General features: G+C 40.2%; 1 protein-coding gene across 1 annotated transcript; it reads right to left on the reverse strand.

The window, feature by feature from the left end:
- Positions 1 to 14,147: 14,147 nt before the first annotated feature.
- Positions 14,148 to 18,265, reverse strand: LOC101160970 (protein phosphatase 1 regulatory subunit 3E). The gene has a single exon (XM_004067346.3). The coding sequence runs from the start codon at positions 18,242 to 18,244 to the stop codon at positions 17,225 to 17,227; it is 1,020 nt and encodes a 339-aa protein (XP_004067394.1). The 5' UTR covers positions 18,245 to 18,265; the 3' UTR covers positions 14,148 to 17,224.
- Positions 18,266 to 18,314: the final 49 nt, after the last annotated feature.

An 18,314-nucleotide genomic window follows, 5' to 3' on the forward strand; every position in this document is an offset into this window, starting at 1 on the left:
TTGATGTGATTCTGCAATGTACTGTTGTCTTTGTCCCTTTCAGTTTTTTCCACAATGCCTGTTTTTGGCTCCAGCCTTCTCAATCTCTGCACAGAATAAAGTAAGTATGAAAATATGAATATGAATTCAGGAAGCTCCAGTGGGTCATATTCTGCCAGAGTTTTTACAGGACTGCTTTCCCTCTACTCCCAGTGTTTTTCAACACAGCTGGAAGATGTGCGTTCCTTCTGCGGGTCACATTGCAAACAAGACAAAGACGACTTCATGAATCACCTTTGGAAGTTAAATCTTGAAGGGCAAATGGGAGGAAATGAGCAAGTAAAAACAAGTGACAAAAAGTATGGGAGTTTGACTGAGTGAGCTTACACATGGCGGAATAAAGATCTGTTCACTGACTCGTTCCACATGGGTGCCTGTGGTTTGGGCCTGTCGTGGCCACAGAGCATACATTAAATATTCATGAAAATAACTAACTTCTTACAAACATCTCAGCTAAGGATTTACATTTCAAGTATTACCCATATAGATCAAATATAAACTAAAGTCAAAATTAGTAAATTGTTATATGATTATTTATTAATTGATTCAGTTCCCTCTACCTTGGTGTGGAATTCTAAAATCCTTTGTTAAGACAGTGAAGACGAAGTGATTGTAGCTTACTTGCAGCATCGAATGACAATAAAGAGAAGAGGAGGAGTGGAGATGAAGGCGGCAGTGTTTAATTTTTTGAGGATCTTCCTTCCATAGGAGGAAGATGGAATCATTTTTAACTTCTTAAGATCCGGGCCAATATTTGTACTATCCCTTTACACAGGGCCCCACTTAAGCAGAATTAACTACTGAGGTAACATAACCCAAAATGTGATGTCCATGCATGTGGACGCCAAGCATCAAGAGGTTAAAGGGACATCAAAAAATGAAAACTCCATTCTGGAGAGGGAATCAGAAAAACCAAAAGGAGATCCAGGGCTGGCCAACTCCAGTCCTCAAGAGCCACAACCCTGACTGTTTCTCCCTGGACTGCTTGATGCTGACTATGTAAATCAGGTGTGTTATGATAACCAGGATGTGGAATCGCTGGAGTCAGCTAATCAGCAGCAAACGGTCTAGGGAGAGCTGGAAAACAGTCAGGATTGTGGCTCTTGAGGACCAGGGCTGACCTACCCTGATTGACATGTAAAGGAGAAGAGCATAAATATATTGATGCCAACCTGAAGACAAAAAGGAAGCTCAATCAAGGTGTTAATGGATGAAGTAAAACTTCACATTTATTTATGTGGCACCTTTCAAACATAAAAGCTTTTCAAATTAAAAGTTTTTAAAGAAAATAAGGTTTTTCTCTCTCATATAGAACACTTTCATTTGAGGATTCCACAGAAATTGTGAGACATTTTGTCTGATAATCCAAGAAAGAAAAGATATAAAAACATGTATTTTCTGTTTAGATGGATCATCCTCAGGCACAATCATGCTACAGAAAAATTAATGGTTCTGTAGCATGATTGTGCCTGGTTGTCTGTCTTTATGCAAGAGGATGAACTGACAATCTGTTAATTGATTCTGTCAAATGCCAGATTACAAGAGGAATAATCTTTAGATAATCTACATGTAAGTAAAATTGGATTGCAGGACTCCATTGAGTTGTTCTTTAAGCCGTGTTGCTTGGCTGCCTATAGCTGCTCACCCTTTTTCCCACCAAATTAGAAATGAACAAATTAGAGAAGTGATGAACAATCCGTCTCTTTTTCAACCACTCAGAAAGTCCTAAATGAAAACAATGTCTGGACTGTGTTCTGATTGCTTCAAAGTCTTCTCCTAACATTCTTTGTGCAACCGTCAGGTTGCTGGACTGCACACCACCCCAGCTATTGTTTTCATTTCCCATCCATTAAATACAGCTTCAGGAGAAAACAGAGAGAAAGAAGGGAGCGAGAGGAGAGGTGGGAAACAATCTTGGGAGGATCCGTTGCTACCGGACAGAGTGTTTATCATAACAGCTGCTGTCCACAGGGGAAACTTGGCTGGAAACATCAAAGCTTCCTTCACAGCCCACCTCTATCATCCTATGAACAACTATAAAGACACACACTCTCACATGCTACTACCGCATTATAACGTGAAAAGTAAAGCAATAATCAAAACTCAACCAGAAGTTAGAAAAAAAGTGAAGCATGTTTTAGTCCTGATTGCTTAAACCGTTAACTCTCAGCCCTGAGGTCTGTTTTTACGATTGTTCTGGTTTTTGTGTAAATGAATTAAAGTTCCATTTGAGTGGCGCCCCTTGTATATGCCAACACATTCTTCAGATCGAGAGCTGAGCTGGCCGTGCTTCAACACATTGCTCTTGCAGACTCTTTAATAAGCAGCAGCCCTTACAAACCCTCCCTAAAAGACAGAGAGCGCAAGGGGGGTTTGAGGAGGGGGTGGGGGTGAGGGGAGAAACAGGATGGGGGAGCCAGAAAGAGGCATTTTTATACCGCCCTTTTACCGGACTGTTCAAAGGCTCAGAGGATGAGGTTACAATTTATTTCCTAGTTAAGCTTATCCCTCTTCTGTGAGAGGAATTCAACTGTGCCAGTCTGCTGCCACCTTGAGGCTAACAACATGAACTGTGTCACAGCACACATGCAACTCTCTGCAAACACGAATGATGTTATCAATAACAATAGCAAAGCTGTTGGGTGAATACAATTTATTGATTAAACCATAAAAAAGGACATGCTCAAAGATGGAACAGTAGAAGGATGCCACGGTCATGCCAGGACATGATGATGGTTGGAGTGAGCAAAGGAGGATGCAGAGGATAGGATTAGATGGTGGCAAATGATTCACTCTGATGACCCGCAAAAGAGTCAGCCAAAAGCTGATGCTTGGATTTGTTAGCAGATATTCTACTAATTTTTAGTTCTTATTGTTTTGACAGAGTCTCAAAATTTGATGAGTAAAAAAATAAAAATTAAATGGTTCAAAGTTGGCTCTGTTGACTATTTCTTCCAGTAAAGAAGTCCTTTTCTGTTTGTTAATTAATTCATTCATCTTCTAATCAATTTGTCCCCCTTTGGGGTCATGGGGCTGCCAGAGCCCACGCATGCACGGGGAGAACATGCAAACTCCACACAGAAAGGTTCCCTGTTGATGTTCCCAGCCCGGATTCGAACCAGGGGTCTTCTTGCTTCTTGCTAACCACTGCGCCATCGTGCGTAAAGAAAAAGATTATAAATTTAACTCATGCTGCGTTTTGCTTTGCTGTATTTTCACAAAATGGTGATCAAACTTAAACTTAAAAAACATTGATCACTTATTTTCATTTTCATTCAAATTCTGCTAGATGATGCAAGCAGTGTAACAAGATTAAGTGCCCATTAACAGCAACCTAATGTATTTCTGACAGGGTTTGGAAAAAAGCCAGAAAAAAAGCAGGAAAAAAAATATTCTAAAAGTTTATCTGCAGTTAAAACGTATTATGCAATTCTTTACTGATAGTTCTACAACCCAGAACAGAGTTTATTCACTGTATTTGACCCATCCTGAACACTGAATTCCAGTCACAGCCTTGCTTGGGAATAATTCAGTGGTTTGAACCCCAAATCCAAACCAGTAATGCTGACTTGAAGCTAAGTCACAGCATCTGGACTTCTTATCTTCTCTCGTTGAAACATTTCATCCAAATTGCTTCATCGGTAGCCTTTTATATTGCACATGGGTTCCATTTTTAGTGTTTGGTATGACGTGACTGTAGATTTGTGGACACTCTACCACTAGGCCAGTGAGTTAGCTATAATAACAACTTAAAATGAGGAATACATCTAACAAAACTTCAAAATTACAAGTTAATCACCTTATAAATATTGCTTTAAAACATTGTAAATTCATTTGATTTCTTTTTCATTGCCGTGCATGTGTGCAGTGTCATTTTTTGGATCTCCCCACCTTCTCTGAGGCCGCCCAGCTGAAACAACACAACGTGTTGGACAGTTTAGAGCCCTGATCCACTTTCTTCTAATTCTTCCAGATTTCTGATCTGTCCATTCATCTTCTGCCAAAAATTCTGTCACGGCACCAAGCAGTCTGCAATATTCCAGTGTGACTGTGATTAATTTGTGAGAATTTTTTCTCCATGTAAGTTGTGTCGTAAGTCTACAGATATAGCAGACGAAATGATTCCGACGGACAAAAACGGACCACAATGAGTGTGAAACGGAGACTGTGTCCTGAAGATCACAACACAGGTTACAAGTGCTGTAACCTGTGGTCCAACTAGAAAAATGAAACACTGTGAGAATGTGAAAAAATACATACATGTTCACACATGTTCTATAAAAATTACTTAAAAAATATTGACAAAGTTGGCCTTAAAATAAAGCTTTAATTAAAAAAAAAAAGATTTATCGCAGGTTTTCCAGCAATGCTCTGATACCGTCACATGAATGACATTTAAGGTGCCACTCACACATGCCACTAAGATGTGGCTTAACAAGCTGAACACTTCCTACTGTGAAATCTTGACATCTCTTTTTAAAAATAGATCAAGTCCAGCAAAGACAGTGAAGCCACTAGCACTTTTTCTGGAACCTACAGAGCGACTGAAGTTGCAGCCATTTGATATCAGCCTTTTCAGGAAATGTGGGCAGTGAAAAGACATGTAACACAAATTTTGGAAGTATGAAAAGGGATAATTAGCAGTGGATGGGATTCTTGTTAAACTATTTTCAGACAAATATTTCCGTATGGAAAATGACCTATCTTTGTTTTAAACTTTAGTATAAGGCTGTTCCCACTCACACCATGATAAGTGATGTTGACATGATTTACTTAAACACACACTTTGCAAGGGCAAAGTGTCTTAGTTTCAAGTTGTGAAGTGAAATTAACGTTATTTTATTATAGATCAAGAATTGCAGTAATGTCTGAGTCATTACTTCAACTATATTTATAGTTCATTCATCAGACAGTTGCCTTTTTAGAAATGCATTAACTTTTATGCTCAGAGGAGGGCAGCAGAGTTTGCTTTTCAGTCCTCAAGAGAGGAAGCCTGCACATTTGCAAACTCACACATGCATGAGGATCCACTTTGACTCATCACGCTCAAATGTTTTCTTCTGCACGTGTGCACTTGCCGAAAAATGCCCGTGCACATGTTACAACAACGAGGATACAACCAGCATTATTTTAAAACTCCTTTCTCATGACAGCCCCCTCTGCAGAGGCAAACGGCCATTCCACAGGGGACGTCCTACTGAAGAATTAAAAGCATTGCTTTTAAATACAGCATATTTGTGTTGGCACGGGGATAGCATAGGGTTACAAAACATAATCAAAAATGACAATGAATACAATTATTGAATGAAGATAAGAAATAACAACTGCCCATTTAGATCATTGATATTCAAACGTTATCTATTGGGCTATTTAAACACAACAGGGAACTGCAGCTTATTCAGAACTCTGCTGCTCAGGTTCTCACAAGGACCATGCAAGTAGAACCACATTAGTTCAATTCTGAGGTCTTTGCACTGCCAGAGGATAAACTTTAAAGTTCTGTTGCTGTTTAATTAACCTTTGAATGGTTTAGCACCAAGACACATGATTAAGCTTGTGATCTCATATAGACCAACCAGACCCAAATGGATCAAGTCTTCAGTTGTCAGTCCCTAGAGTTGAATCCAAACATGAAAAAGGTGCATTCAGCTTCTACTCTCCACAGATCTGGAACAGACTTCCAGAAACACTCACTTTATTCAAATCCAGGTTAAAGATCAGGGAAGCTGAGAGGAGGTTTTCTCTTTGACACGAGAAGTGATTGGGTTTCCCTCCACAGGTTAGAGAAAGTGAGAAAAGTTTATTAGTGTGCTGTTAATCAAAGAAGAAAAACGTTTTCTTTTTAACTGATATTAGAGTCAAATAAGATTATCTATTCAAGATTGTTTTGGTTTTATCATTTTAAACCAAAAAATAAATAAATAAAGTGTAACTGAAGTCTAACCTTCTTCATGATATTTCATGGCTCGATTGCTCAAAGTCAGTTTGACATTAATTTAACAACTTTAAGATATTTGTGTTACAGCAAAAATTCCAGTACCTCTTTTCTTTCTTGAGGCTAAAGAACACTTTGTAATGTTTACATTTTTGTCAGATCCTTAGTAAAAAACCTATCTAGGGTGGATGCGTCATATATAAACATCCACAAAGCAGGATCTGAACCAGATGAAAAAAACGACAGTTTTTCTCCCTGATCTGAATTCTCAATATTTTCTACTTCTAGATTTGTGGTAATCTGTCCAACCAGTGCTGCCTTCACAGCCAGGTAAATGATAAGTAGAATATCAAAAGAATTATTCAAAATGCTGACATGCATCCAGTCACACTTATGCTCCATGTGGAATATCTATATTTGCAGGAGAGATTCTGAGGAACAGAAGACGGTGCTGTGGGATGGCAACCAGACACAGAAGTGTTTGGAGAGTGCAGCAGCATCATTTTTTCATGGGATTGGTTGTGAGTGCTCTGAACCCAAAGGCAGCTGGGCTCAAAGACTAGCAGAGGCTGTGATGAAAACGATAGGATTCAGGTTACCAAAGGTAGGGATGTCTAAATATAAAATAAACATAAAGCACTTTCCCTCTCTCACACTTTCAGAGATGTGCATGCAAATGTGTCAGTCTTGTGTATTCTGTGTTTTATTATGTGCACGCATCATGGCTTTCAACCTGGATGAGTCTAGAATTTTGTACCACCCATCTCCAAAAGCCAGACTGCACCCCTGCAAATATCTGTTCTGACAGCGGTTACTTTTGCTGATTCACTCACGTGTCAGCCTGAGTCCAGCGCCTCAACAGCACAGCTGTTTTTCTTCTTGCAGGGGACAGGTTTGCAGCCATCGCTTTCTCTGAGACAAAGTGCCCATGGCTTACCCACAACTGTCAATACTGTGGCAGGAGGGAGCTGCGAAAGTCACCCCATCCAGCACTAACCGTGATGCACATTTAGAGAAAGCCACATCTTTGGCTCCTGTTACAGACATGGCGTCCTTCTTAAACTCTGAAGGTGACCTCATCGTGGCACTACTTCTTCACAGACATACGACAAAAGACTTATTCAATTCAAGAACAAATTTGAACAATGATCTTTAAAAAGGAAAGGGGGTATTATTTTCCCAAGAACAGAATAAAATGTGAGTAACAGCAGCTTTTATCATGGGGCTCATCCTCTAGGATGCTGTGCTTTGTTGCTGCTGCTGCAGTGACATAACATTCGGTTCTGTTTCAGATCTGCCCTCACAACCCGTCGCAGAGCCGAATTAGAGGTGGAACAGGTGCAGCACGAAAGGATAAAACTGAAAGGCACTACATCCAAGTGACGTTGCAAAAACAGATGAGCCTTTGCATAGTTTATAAGACATTGTGCATTCACTGTCTCCTAGACCCTGATTGTTAAAGTAGTACTAACAGTTTTTGATTTGATTGGGTGGTTTTTATTTCATCCTTTGTGTAAAACTGCAAAAGAGCTTTTTACAAGGTAAAACACAGTGTTATGAGGGGAAATGGGGGAAGCACCCAGGCGCAGAGAGGAGGACGTAGGAGTTCCAGGTGAACAAGGGTTTTAATAACTTAACCAAACTACAAACACAAAACCACTGCAGAACAGGCAGGCAAACTTGAAACACTCAAAAACTCGAAATGGGGGAAACATCCAAGCTACAAACTATGGACCAGCACAGGAGGAAGGGGAAGACAAGACTTAAATACACACAGACAAGACCAGACACAGGTGAACACAATCAGGACAAGTCGGGAAAAGGTAAAACATGAAACCAACACAAAACAGGAAATCCTACTAAATAAAACAGGAAGTTAACTCAAAGCATCACAGAACAAAAAACAACTAGAACACAAAAGCACAGAAAACCGTGACACACAGTTTGAGAAGCACATATTTAATTAGGATTTCTAATAGTTTCAAAGTAAATCGGCTTATAAACACCTGAACTTTGAAAAACATATTTTGGCAAACACAGTCAAGCATCGTTGTCATGGTAACAAACTGGTCCAGTAGGCCCAGGGCCTGGACAAAATCATTGTGCTCCCCTCTGTCTCCACAATTTTTAGTGTTAACTGCATTTTTCTCTTCAAATGTGCTCAACACCATTCCAACAAACTGAACCATGAATGTGAACTCATCTTTAATTACAGGATCTGGTTTTAATTACCATAAAGGTAAAGTGGCTGTGTTTTGGTGCACACAGCCCCATAAAGCACCCTGTGAGAGCATTGTGTCAAGCTGTTTCATGGATCTCTGACAGATTTTTATCACCTATGGACTGGAGGGTAAATCTATTCTATTTTATCAGTAGGAAACTTAAGGTGTGATGGAATGACGATGATACACCTCTGAGCTTGGAAGAGATTGTATTTAATGGCATATTGATCATCTTCTTTTAACACATGACCCTGATGTACATTAGAGCTTGCTTTGTAAAACACTCGTTTCTGTAATACCATCTGCTGGGTGCTAAGCTTTTGATGCTTAGATTTGCTCCTGAGAGGAAGGAAAAGTCTTAATCATTCGATTATTTACGGATAGGCCTCTGGCCCAGAGTTGGCTGTCACTGCTAGAAATTTATTGTCTGTAGGGTTCTGAATACTCATTGAGTTATTGGAGGGGTGGAGGAATCCAAAACAGCTAGCCACAGCATGAGAAAAGAAGAAAAACAGGATGGAGATGAAGAGAAGAGTGAAAGAACAGATTAAAAAGAATGGTGACGTATAAGAATCAGCATTTTTTAGGTAAACAAGGTGGTCTGAATGGCAACAGCACTTGAAATAATTTCGTTTTACTGCTGTTGGAAAAATGTTCTCACATGCCATGAAAGAAAAAAGGAATAAGAATTGCAAAAAGCTATTAAAAGTATATTTTGTAGAATTTTTGGGGCAATTTTTGTGGTGCAATTTACTCTACTCTTTTAAGATACAGAACCGTGTTTTTTATTGGCTCCTTGAGGTCCAGCAGGAGATCAGCAGCATACTAAACAGTCATTGTATGGCTTTTTCAGAGTCACATTGTCCTCACAAGGGACGGAGCACGTTCCTTTCTGCATGCTTTTAAAGAAATTTCAGGTTTCCTCTTGTTAAAGTAAAATATGTCCAACCCAAGAGGCCCTCAGCTCTCATCTGACTGCCCAGCTGTTGGACAGGACAAGTTAAAAAAAAAAAAAAAAAAAAGAAATTTCAGGTTTCCGAGGTTGAAAAGTTTGCTTTATCCAAGTAATTGGATTTAAGCATCCATTACATTAAAGTGAATTTACCCAGCATTCATGTAGGATGTTCACAAGGTGAAGAGCAAAATTAGTGTAAACATGTTGATCTAAGATCAATACATTTAACTTAAAAATATAACATTAGTAAACACAAAAAAAATGATTATTTGACAATCTCAAGCAACATTTATTAGTACAAATCTTCTGTCTGCAGTCATTTTTGCCTGCATGATCACCAAAAACACTGATGTGCTGTTGATCATCATAGCAGTTTCTGTAATTTTCCAACATTTCTCTCTAAACGTTGCACACAGGTTGATTTCCATTCATACCTATCCAGTCGGTGCCTCTGAGTGATGGAGTTTATGGATTATCACATAATTCTTTCATTGACGAGAGAGCCCTTAAAGTGTTTAATCTTTTTTATCAATAATTCTTAAGTGTTGTCAGAGTTTCAGTTTCTGTGCATTTCTACATCGTTCAACCCTATTTCAATTTGCTAAAAATAGAAACGAGTCAATTCCCTTTTGGAGGCAGTTGTAAATCATGTCATGATGGCTTTCAATCGTGCAGTAGTCAGCTGAGACCCAAAGCAACTGTTGCGTTGAGAAAGCATTTCCTGCCCCTCAGCTCTTTTAGCATGCCTATATATGGTATGCCGTGAAACAAGACTTTTTTGTTACAGGGGGAGGAGAACAACAAGGTTTTGGAAGGACATGTTTGGGAGCAACCCAGTCATCTTCATAAAGATTGACTCAGATTCCTCTACATCTGGTTTGCTCTTCTTTCTGAATGTCTTGAGGCACCTTTACATGTTGTGTCATGTAAGTAATTTTCTGGAAGGATTCTGGTAAATCAGAGTGGTAGCTTTAAAACAACATAATGAATGTTCCATAGCTGGAATTGATCATTTACCCATCAATTATTCAGAATGGTTGATCACTGAGGCAAAGGTATAGCCTACACAGCCTTGGTTGTTGTTGTTGTTGTTTTTGTTGACTCAGCATCTCACAGCCCCGCATCCATCTGAAAGCACAGCATATATTATTTAAATGGAAACTATGAAACCTGTTTGAGAACTCTGACATGCCGACCCCTCTGGAATTGAATGGCACTTTCAATAAGATGAACGAAGCCGTGCAGGTGGCAAAAGAGATGATTATGCGAGTGTGATTGCAGTCTAATATTGCAAAAGGCCCGAGGGGTGGAAAGCCAGACTGCCATCATCATCATAGAAACACAGGCTGTTATGTAAACAGCTGTTGTTATACAGCACAGACGAGATTACCACAGCATTTACATGAATAGAAAGCTTTGTAATTTAATGGCACACATACAGAGATGTGACTGCGCACATATAAAACATAGTAAAGGGTAGCTAACCTAAAACATGTGGCTTTTCTTAAGATAGCAAACAGACCTTCTGTCCAGCCAAATCTATTCAGGATGGAGACAAATGAACCACAGCACAATTAAATTAAACTGTGCATGTCCTAATTTCACACTTCCTTTCTTACAGCTTTGAACAAACGTTCATTTATCAGCATTCTGGCCAAAGACACAATTCCATATATTGAGGGAGTGACTGAGCAGTCTCAATTATAGAATGAAATTAGATCTCCCAGCCGGTTCACACCGACCAGCCATATGGATTGATGCGGACTGGTTGCTAATACACTTAAATGGTTATATTGAGCGGATGCATTAATCAAGAAGTCCTCATGGCTCCGATAAACCAAACAAAAGTGGACTTGGTTTACATTTCTGATCTTCCATCTATTGCTGAGGGTAAACATTCTAAGCATTCTAAGCACTTAAAATGAAAATTAGTTTAAATATGAAGCTCTGGTTAAGTGTGTTTTGATTTAATTGATTCTTGTTTGCCTTTTAGCAGCTCCCTTTTGGGGATGCCACATCAAATCATCCACTTCTAACCCTATCCTCTGTTTCCTCCTCTCTCAGAACAATCAACATATCCTAAGCCCATCTACTTCCTGTAATCTCACTGTTCTACTTGACTCCCCCTCATTTACACACATATCATCTGTCTTGCTGCTGCTGACCTTCATTACTCTCTATGTTCCCCCACTTGCCTCCTGCTCGCGTTACAGATCACAGTGTCATCTGCAAACATCATGGTCCACTGAGATTCCTGTTTAAACTCATCTGTCAGTCTGTCCATCACCACAGGAAACAAGAAGTTCAAAGCTGGCCATTGGTGCAGTCCCACCTCCACCCTGAACTCCTTTGCTACACCTACAGCACATCTTACAGCCCTCACACATGTTCTGCACAACATAAACACAAACCTCAAACCACAGCTCCTCTATTCATATTCTGTCAGACGTTTTCTAGATCTACAAAGTCACAATGCAGCTCCGTCTGACCTCATCTGTTATTCTCCAGCAGCGTCCTCAAAGCAAACATTGCATGTGTGGTTCACTGTCTTGCATTAATTCACACTGATGCTTGCAAATGCTGCTTTCTAAGCCGAGTCAACTATTCTAACACAAAATGTAATTTTACTCTATTCTTCTTTTGTTTCACAACTCCTCTCTTCCTTGTTCTGAAAGATGGGCACCAGAACACTTCTCCTCCATTCCTCAGGCATCCTTTCATTCTCCAAGATCTTGTTAACATTCCAGTCAGAAACACTACTATCGCCTCTTCCATTCCATTTTGTCAATTTCCATGCGGGAACCTCCCAAATGGATAAATAAAGTTGTCTATCTATCTATCTATCTATCTATCTATCTATCTATCTATCTATCTATCTATCTATCTATCTATCTATCTATCTATCTATCTATCTATCTATCTATCTATCTATCTATCTATCTATCTATCTATCTATCTATCTATCTATCTATCTATCTATCTATCTATCTATCTATCTATCTATCTATCTATCTATCTATCTATCTATCTATCTATCTATCTATCTATCTATCTATCTATCTATCTATCTATCTATCTATCTATCTATCTATCTATCTATCCCTCCACAGAAATGTTGTCAGGCTAACTAATATCCACTTCAATGTCTTCTTAACAACATGCTTACTGATCTTTGCTACTTTCTGCTCCACAACAACAACCTCTTCTGCCATGTGCTCTCTAACATGTTCCTCATTCACCAGCTCTTATGTTCTTACATCTTTCCATCACACTTATGAAATCTGTAAACACATTTCCATCCGTGTCCTTGCTCATTCTATTCTTACTCTGTTTCTCTGTTATGCCAGCCTGCACAGGTCCATCTCTCATTATTTTGTTTCCAATCTGTCACACAAGTCTTCATGTGCCCTTTGGTTTGTATTTTGCCATATTTTGCTCCGTTACTCCACTCTGCTGTCTTCTGTCCTCTCAGTATAATACCCCACATTTCTTAGCTCTCCTTTTCTTCTTAACCACTCCTGAACTTTGTTTTACTTCTTTTTTACAACACTTTTCTTCTCAATAATGGCCAACTCTCTTTTTTTCTGTCAAAGTCCATAAATTCAAAGTTTCTTCTTAAAGCAATAGACTCCTGTTTGTCTGCGTATGAACACACTTTCCTCCTCTCCTTCTTTGACTAAGAACAGTTCAATTTTCACAGGCACCCTGTCGTTCAGCAGCACCTGTGGCAGTCATTGTAACTCGAACCGCCACCAATCCAGTATGAAGGTTTTTTTTCTTTATTTAATAGAAACAATCCATTTTCTTTTAAAGCACCTTTCTTGTCACTCAAGGACACTGTATATTACAAAAAAATAAATAAAATAAAACCAGCCAACGGGTGGATGGACAATCATAGTAGAAAGGCAGGTTTAAAGAGGTGGGTTTTGATTTCCATACTTGTTTTAGCTTTGGTTTTACGTTAGATTCCCCTCATGACCCAACCTTTACATTTACCCTGACTTGGAACTGGCGCACAAAAGGACAGGTTTGTGCTTTTTTGTGATGTCTTCGTTTTCATATAATTTGATAAAACATTTAAAAAGCCTGAAATTGGTGATTTGTTGTCCAAGAAAGAACTGAAAGAAATAATCCAAATGCAACATATGAGGATTATATGACTTTTTTATACAGTCATGTTTCTACGTTATAAATCTCTGATGAGCATTTAAACAACCATTTGGCAGGCCTTCTATCAAGACCAATACCAACACAACTGTTACAAAACAACAACAAAAATAAAAAAGCTACATAAAACTATCCGCTTTATGCTAAATTCAAGAGCTGCAAATGCAATGATGGGGTTTTATTTCAGATTGCAAGCCGGGGTGATGGCCCGATCTGTATCTTTCTCTGCGGGGTCTTGTGATGCTCTGACAACCAATCCAAAGCACATCCTCCTCTTATTCCGCAGGATGACTGCTAAAATGAGCTTCATCCCTTCCATGTCACCGATGAGGGTTTAGCTGATATGGAATTTAATTAATCATTGACTACTTTATTGGCTAATTATCTTTTCTTTCAGCACCTCACAAAGGATTCAGTGTTCCTGCTACAATCTTTCACCCACACAGACAAATGATGTCAGACATCAAATCAATTCAAGGGCGTCCTGAGGCAGACCCACAATGGCGGTGGCTTCAGCCCACTGCAGTGTTGCTTAAAGAATGTCGGTCTTTAAAAAGGAAATGCTTGACTCACCAAGCAAGTAAACACTTTCAGTTCACACAGTCACACTAAGTCGGTGTACACTAAAATGGGTCCACAGGTCACACCTTCCTGGATTTTTTCTGTTACCAGGCTTAACTGAAGCTCATCGTTGAGCTCTGTAGTGGCCTCACAATGACAGTTATAAAACTCATTAGCAACAAGGCTGAATTTCATCAAATCCTCTTTCGGTAACAGCTCCATTGGGATGACACATAGGCCCATTTGGAATTTGACAATAATAGACAGGTTATGGTCACAAAATCTTTTATTAGCAGTTTTTTAACAAAATACGAATTACATTTAAAGCGCACTGTCATGTTTTAGCAGTATTTGTAAGCTCTTCGTGCTAATATGTTTAAAATCTACTGCAAAAGAGGATAATAAATAGACATCTCACAGTGCAAATGTTACAACATATAAATTTGTTGCATAGAAAACACAGAAAAAAACAACAAACAAAAAAAAACCACCAGTGTCATTTTAAGGTTATACAGTGGACAGACGACTGTTCAATAGTGATAGATGAGAGCAGTACAACATGGTAAAGAATGGAAAATGTTGCTATGTACAGGAGAAGCTGTCAGGTACTTCGCTCTTCTTCCTCGCATCGTATTAGACCAGTTCTGAATCTGCCCAGCATCCATTACAATCATCAGTCATCCATGCAAAAGGCTTTCAAACAACATCATGACTTCTATATCTCCTATTTTACACAAATGTATCCCTCTCTGTGTTTTTTACAGCTACAATATTCCTAATAAACAAAAACATGCCTACTAAGGCAGTATAGACGAACACTTAAGGGGGGAAAAGCAGACGCCATTTTTGATACATTGCTAAAATTCTGGCAAGGTTTAAAAAAAGAAAAAGACAAAAAAAACGTTACAGTTTTATCTAATTTGACCAGCTTTGACCACAACTATAGGACAACAAACTTTAAGCGTCACACATTCTCCACACTGCCCTGAAAATACTGAAGGTACACAAAAACACAGACCGGTAGCGGATAGACATTCAGTAGGAAACGTGTTCACAAATTTACATATACTCTTTGAATTAGTGAATTTTGATGCCAACTGTTATGTGAACGCTCTTTACAACCAAGATTCACCAAAAGCGTAAAAACGGATCACAATTAAACTAAATCTAAGTGTCCACATTACACCATTATCATCTCAGAAATGACATTAGATTACGTGATGTGGCCGTGGTCACTTTAAACACCGACACTTTGTGTAAGGATTGACAGGTCAGTCACTTTGAGAAGCAACACAAATAGGGCCTGATATTTACCAAAGGTTTTGGTGTGCTTCAAACCCTGACACAGTTAAACCGTGAACTGGGCTTTCACACCGAAAATCTCATTCAGTCAGGATGAAAAATTTAACATTAAAATTTATGATCTAGCTTGAAGCTTCCATACGGTATTTCTGCTTTTCCACATTAGTTACATCATAAATGATAAATGTCAGCTTATATTACACCCATTGAAAGCTCCAAAAAAGCTTACACATTGCAGACAGTATACAAACACACAGGAACTACTACATGATCCTTTCTTCGTCCTTAAGTAATCAGCTCTATTACAAGTGCAGCACAGCTGTATGGTGGCAAACGGGAAAACAGCATATCTTGCTCGTCAAAAATAATTGTCAGCTTTGACCTTGTAGTTCTGACACACTTGATATATGCAGAGGGAAGGATTTACACTGGAACTGCTCCAAAAGATAAGTAGTTACAGGAATAGTCTCCATCCACAAACTGGCCTCATTACACGAGGAGCTTCCCTCTGACTCCACAGTGATACAAACACCACCCAAGCTGATGTTCAGATTAGTTACCGGTACTGGATTTAAAACCATGCTGCCTCTTGGAGTCTAAATGTTTAACTTGTGAATAAACACTGACCTGTTTTCCTACAGTTCATTTGGAAGATCAAATTAAAAACACACAGATGTAAGACGAGCCGCGGTCTGGAAACTGCTGTGTGATCAAACAGTGGTTGACGGATGAAGATGAAGCCATGAGGTGGCTAAAAGCTTTTTGGTCATTTGTATGGAGTGTCAGGAGCAGCATTTATACCAGCACAGTGACGACTGTGAAGTACATTTTCAGCAGCAAGTGCTACTTAAACGCAGTCACCAGTACAGAGCTACTTTGTCTGCAGACTTAACTGCTCTGTTAAAAGCACAGAGTGACGCTTAGCAATAAAACAACCTCAGATTTCATTTTCAAATGCACTGTTAAGTTTGTGTATGTACAAAATATGCTTCTATTCAAATGCAAAAATAATTACTGTGTAAGTATGAGAACCTGAAGAAAAGAAGGTCCACAGGAGTGATAAACCTTTCAAACTGCAGTATTTACAACATTTATCTCATAAGGGGAAAAAAGTTTTTCATTGAAAGCAGGAACTGTCAATGAATGAATCATATGGATTAAGAGCTATTTAATTTATGCTGGTATAGTTTCTATTCCGGATATTTATAAATCTGTATTCCACTGCTCCCTTTGGTTAAACTGTGCTGATTTGTACTGTAAATATGAAAAAATATCTAGTCATTTTCATTTGAATGCAGAAGAAAATGTGCAATTAAGGAAATAGTTGCAGATTTGTCTCATAAAAGTAATCTTTTTGATAGAATATGATGTCCCTGGATTGCCAACCATCTAATGTGCTAATTATTATTATTTTAACAAAAGAAAAAACAAAGAAACAAAAGAAATGCATTGCACTTGATACTTCCACCATCAGGACTAAGAATAAGGCATTTTATGGGATGACATTAAGAAATTATACACCCATTTAGTATATAAAATAAACATCTATATAGGCTATAGCTCAGTAGGTTTCCTCCAAAAGAGTGGAGGAACAAATTTCTCGTCAAGCAGTGGTTCTCCATAGAGAAAATATGTTTTCATGCAAAATAAGAAACACATTTTTAGGGAAAAAACATCAATTAAATGTTAGAAAAGAATACGCAGTGAAGCCTATGAGTATTGCACAGGACTGCACGTTTTCCGTGGCACATAACGTGACGTGAGTGTGCCCTCCCAAAGGGCAACCCGCTGCACTGAGCCCTGGAAAAAACAAAACAAAAAGAAAAACCATCACCCAGCATCTCCCACCACAACAGTAAGGGACTGTCAGCCTCATCCGGCTAATGTGTTCTGAAATATCACAGGACAATGTGTTGCATCATTGTCTGCCCGAGTGTGTTTGTAGCTGACCTGGAAGAAAGATAAAGATTTAACAGGCTGCAGTCATAAATAAGGTACCCGGGGATCAATTACGCGCAGATTGCGCGCGGCGCCAGCGAGCGCTCAGATAAAGTGAATCCATCCGTTTTCCCATTCCCGTGGTGGGGACATTTTCAGGCCGTGGCGTCGGACTTTGTAGTTGTTCCCGTGATTGTTGTCCCAAAACTCCCGTCCGCCTACACAGTATTTGATAGCGAACTGCAGCGCGCCTCCGTTGTCTAAGTAGGTTGGCATCACAATCTTGAAGCAGAACTTGTCGGTCACGCCGTCGCTAGAGTTGGGGACGTACGTGGCCAAACTGTCCATGAAGGTGATCCAGTTATTTAGGGAGTACCTCAGAGAGACGCTCTTTTCGAAAGCCATGTTCAGGACGCGCACGAACCCGGAGAGGCTGAACTCGTCTGCCTCCACGCTCTCCAGCAGGACTTTCACCTCCCGGACTTTCTGCTCAAAGCCCGGCAGCGTGCCCGGGTTTGTGAACTGCAGCTCCATCAACACGGGCTGTGAGGGCGCGCGGGGGAACTTCGTGTACAACCAGTGCAGGTTTCCCTTGTGGAGTTTAGCAAGGATGCGCTCGGGCACCTCGGGGTCATCTGCATCGTTGAAATGCTTCACCGATATGAGCTCCAGGCCCAGCGAGTCTGCAAAACGAACCTTCTTCTGGCTGGTCGGACTTCTTTGGCGCACGATCTCCAACTTGGCCCTCTCTGTGGGTGTCGGGAGCGATTTGCACCTGCGGCGGAGGTTGGGGCTCTGCGGGGGCTTCAGGAAGATTTCTCTGCCCCGCGGTCTTTCGTCCACCACCGGGCTATCGCTGGGCTCGCACGAGCCGTTCGTCACGTCCAATTCCTCCCCATCTTCAAGCCTCGGGTTGGCCGCCGTCAAGCTCCCGAACAGCCCTGCGATGCAGCTGTAGTTCCGCGGGAGGCAGTTCTTTGGGGGCAGCATGACCGCGGCGGGGTGCACGGACTCCGTGTTCATGAAACGCCACAGCGCCCGCACTGCAGAGCCAAGGTGTTTGTGATGGGGGAGACCGGAGGGGGAGCAGGCGCCGTGAGGTGGCGGTGGCTCTATCGCACACATGCGCACGAGCTGCGTCAGAAGCTGATGACACTCTGCGGCGGTGGACCAGTCCAGGTCCTGAGGACAGGTC

Source organism: Oryzias latipes, chromosome 3 (genome assembly GCF_002234675.1).
Source record: "Oryzias latipes chromosome 3, ASM223467v1".
In the NCBI taxonomy this organism is placed as follows: Eukaryota; Metazoa; Chordata; class Actinopteri; order Beloniformes; family Adrianichthyidae; genus Oryzias; species Oryzias latipes.

Excerpts from the sequence above, each read along its gene's own strand:
- LOC101160970 (XM_004067346.3), bottom strand. The coding sequence starts at position 18,244 with ATGTGTGCGATAGAGCCACCGCCACCTCACGGCGCCTGCTCCCCCTCC.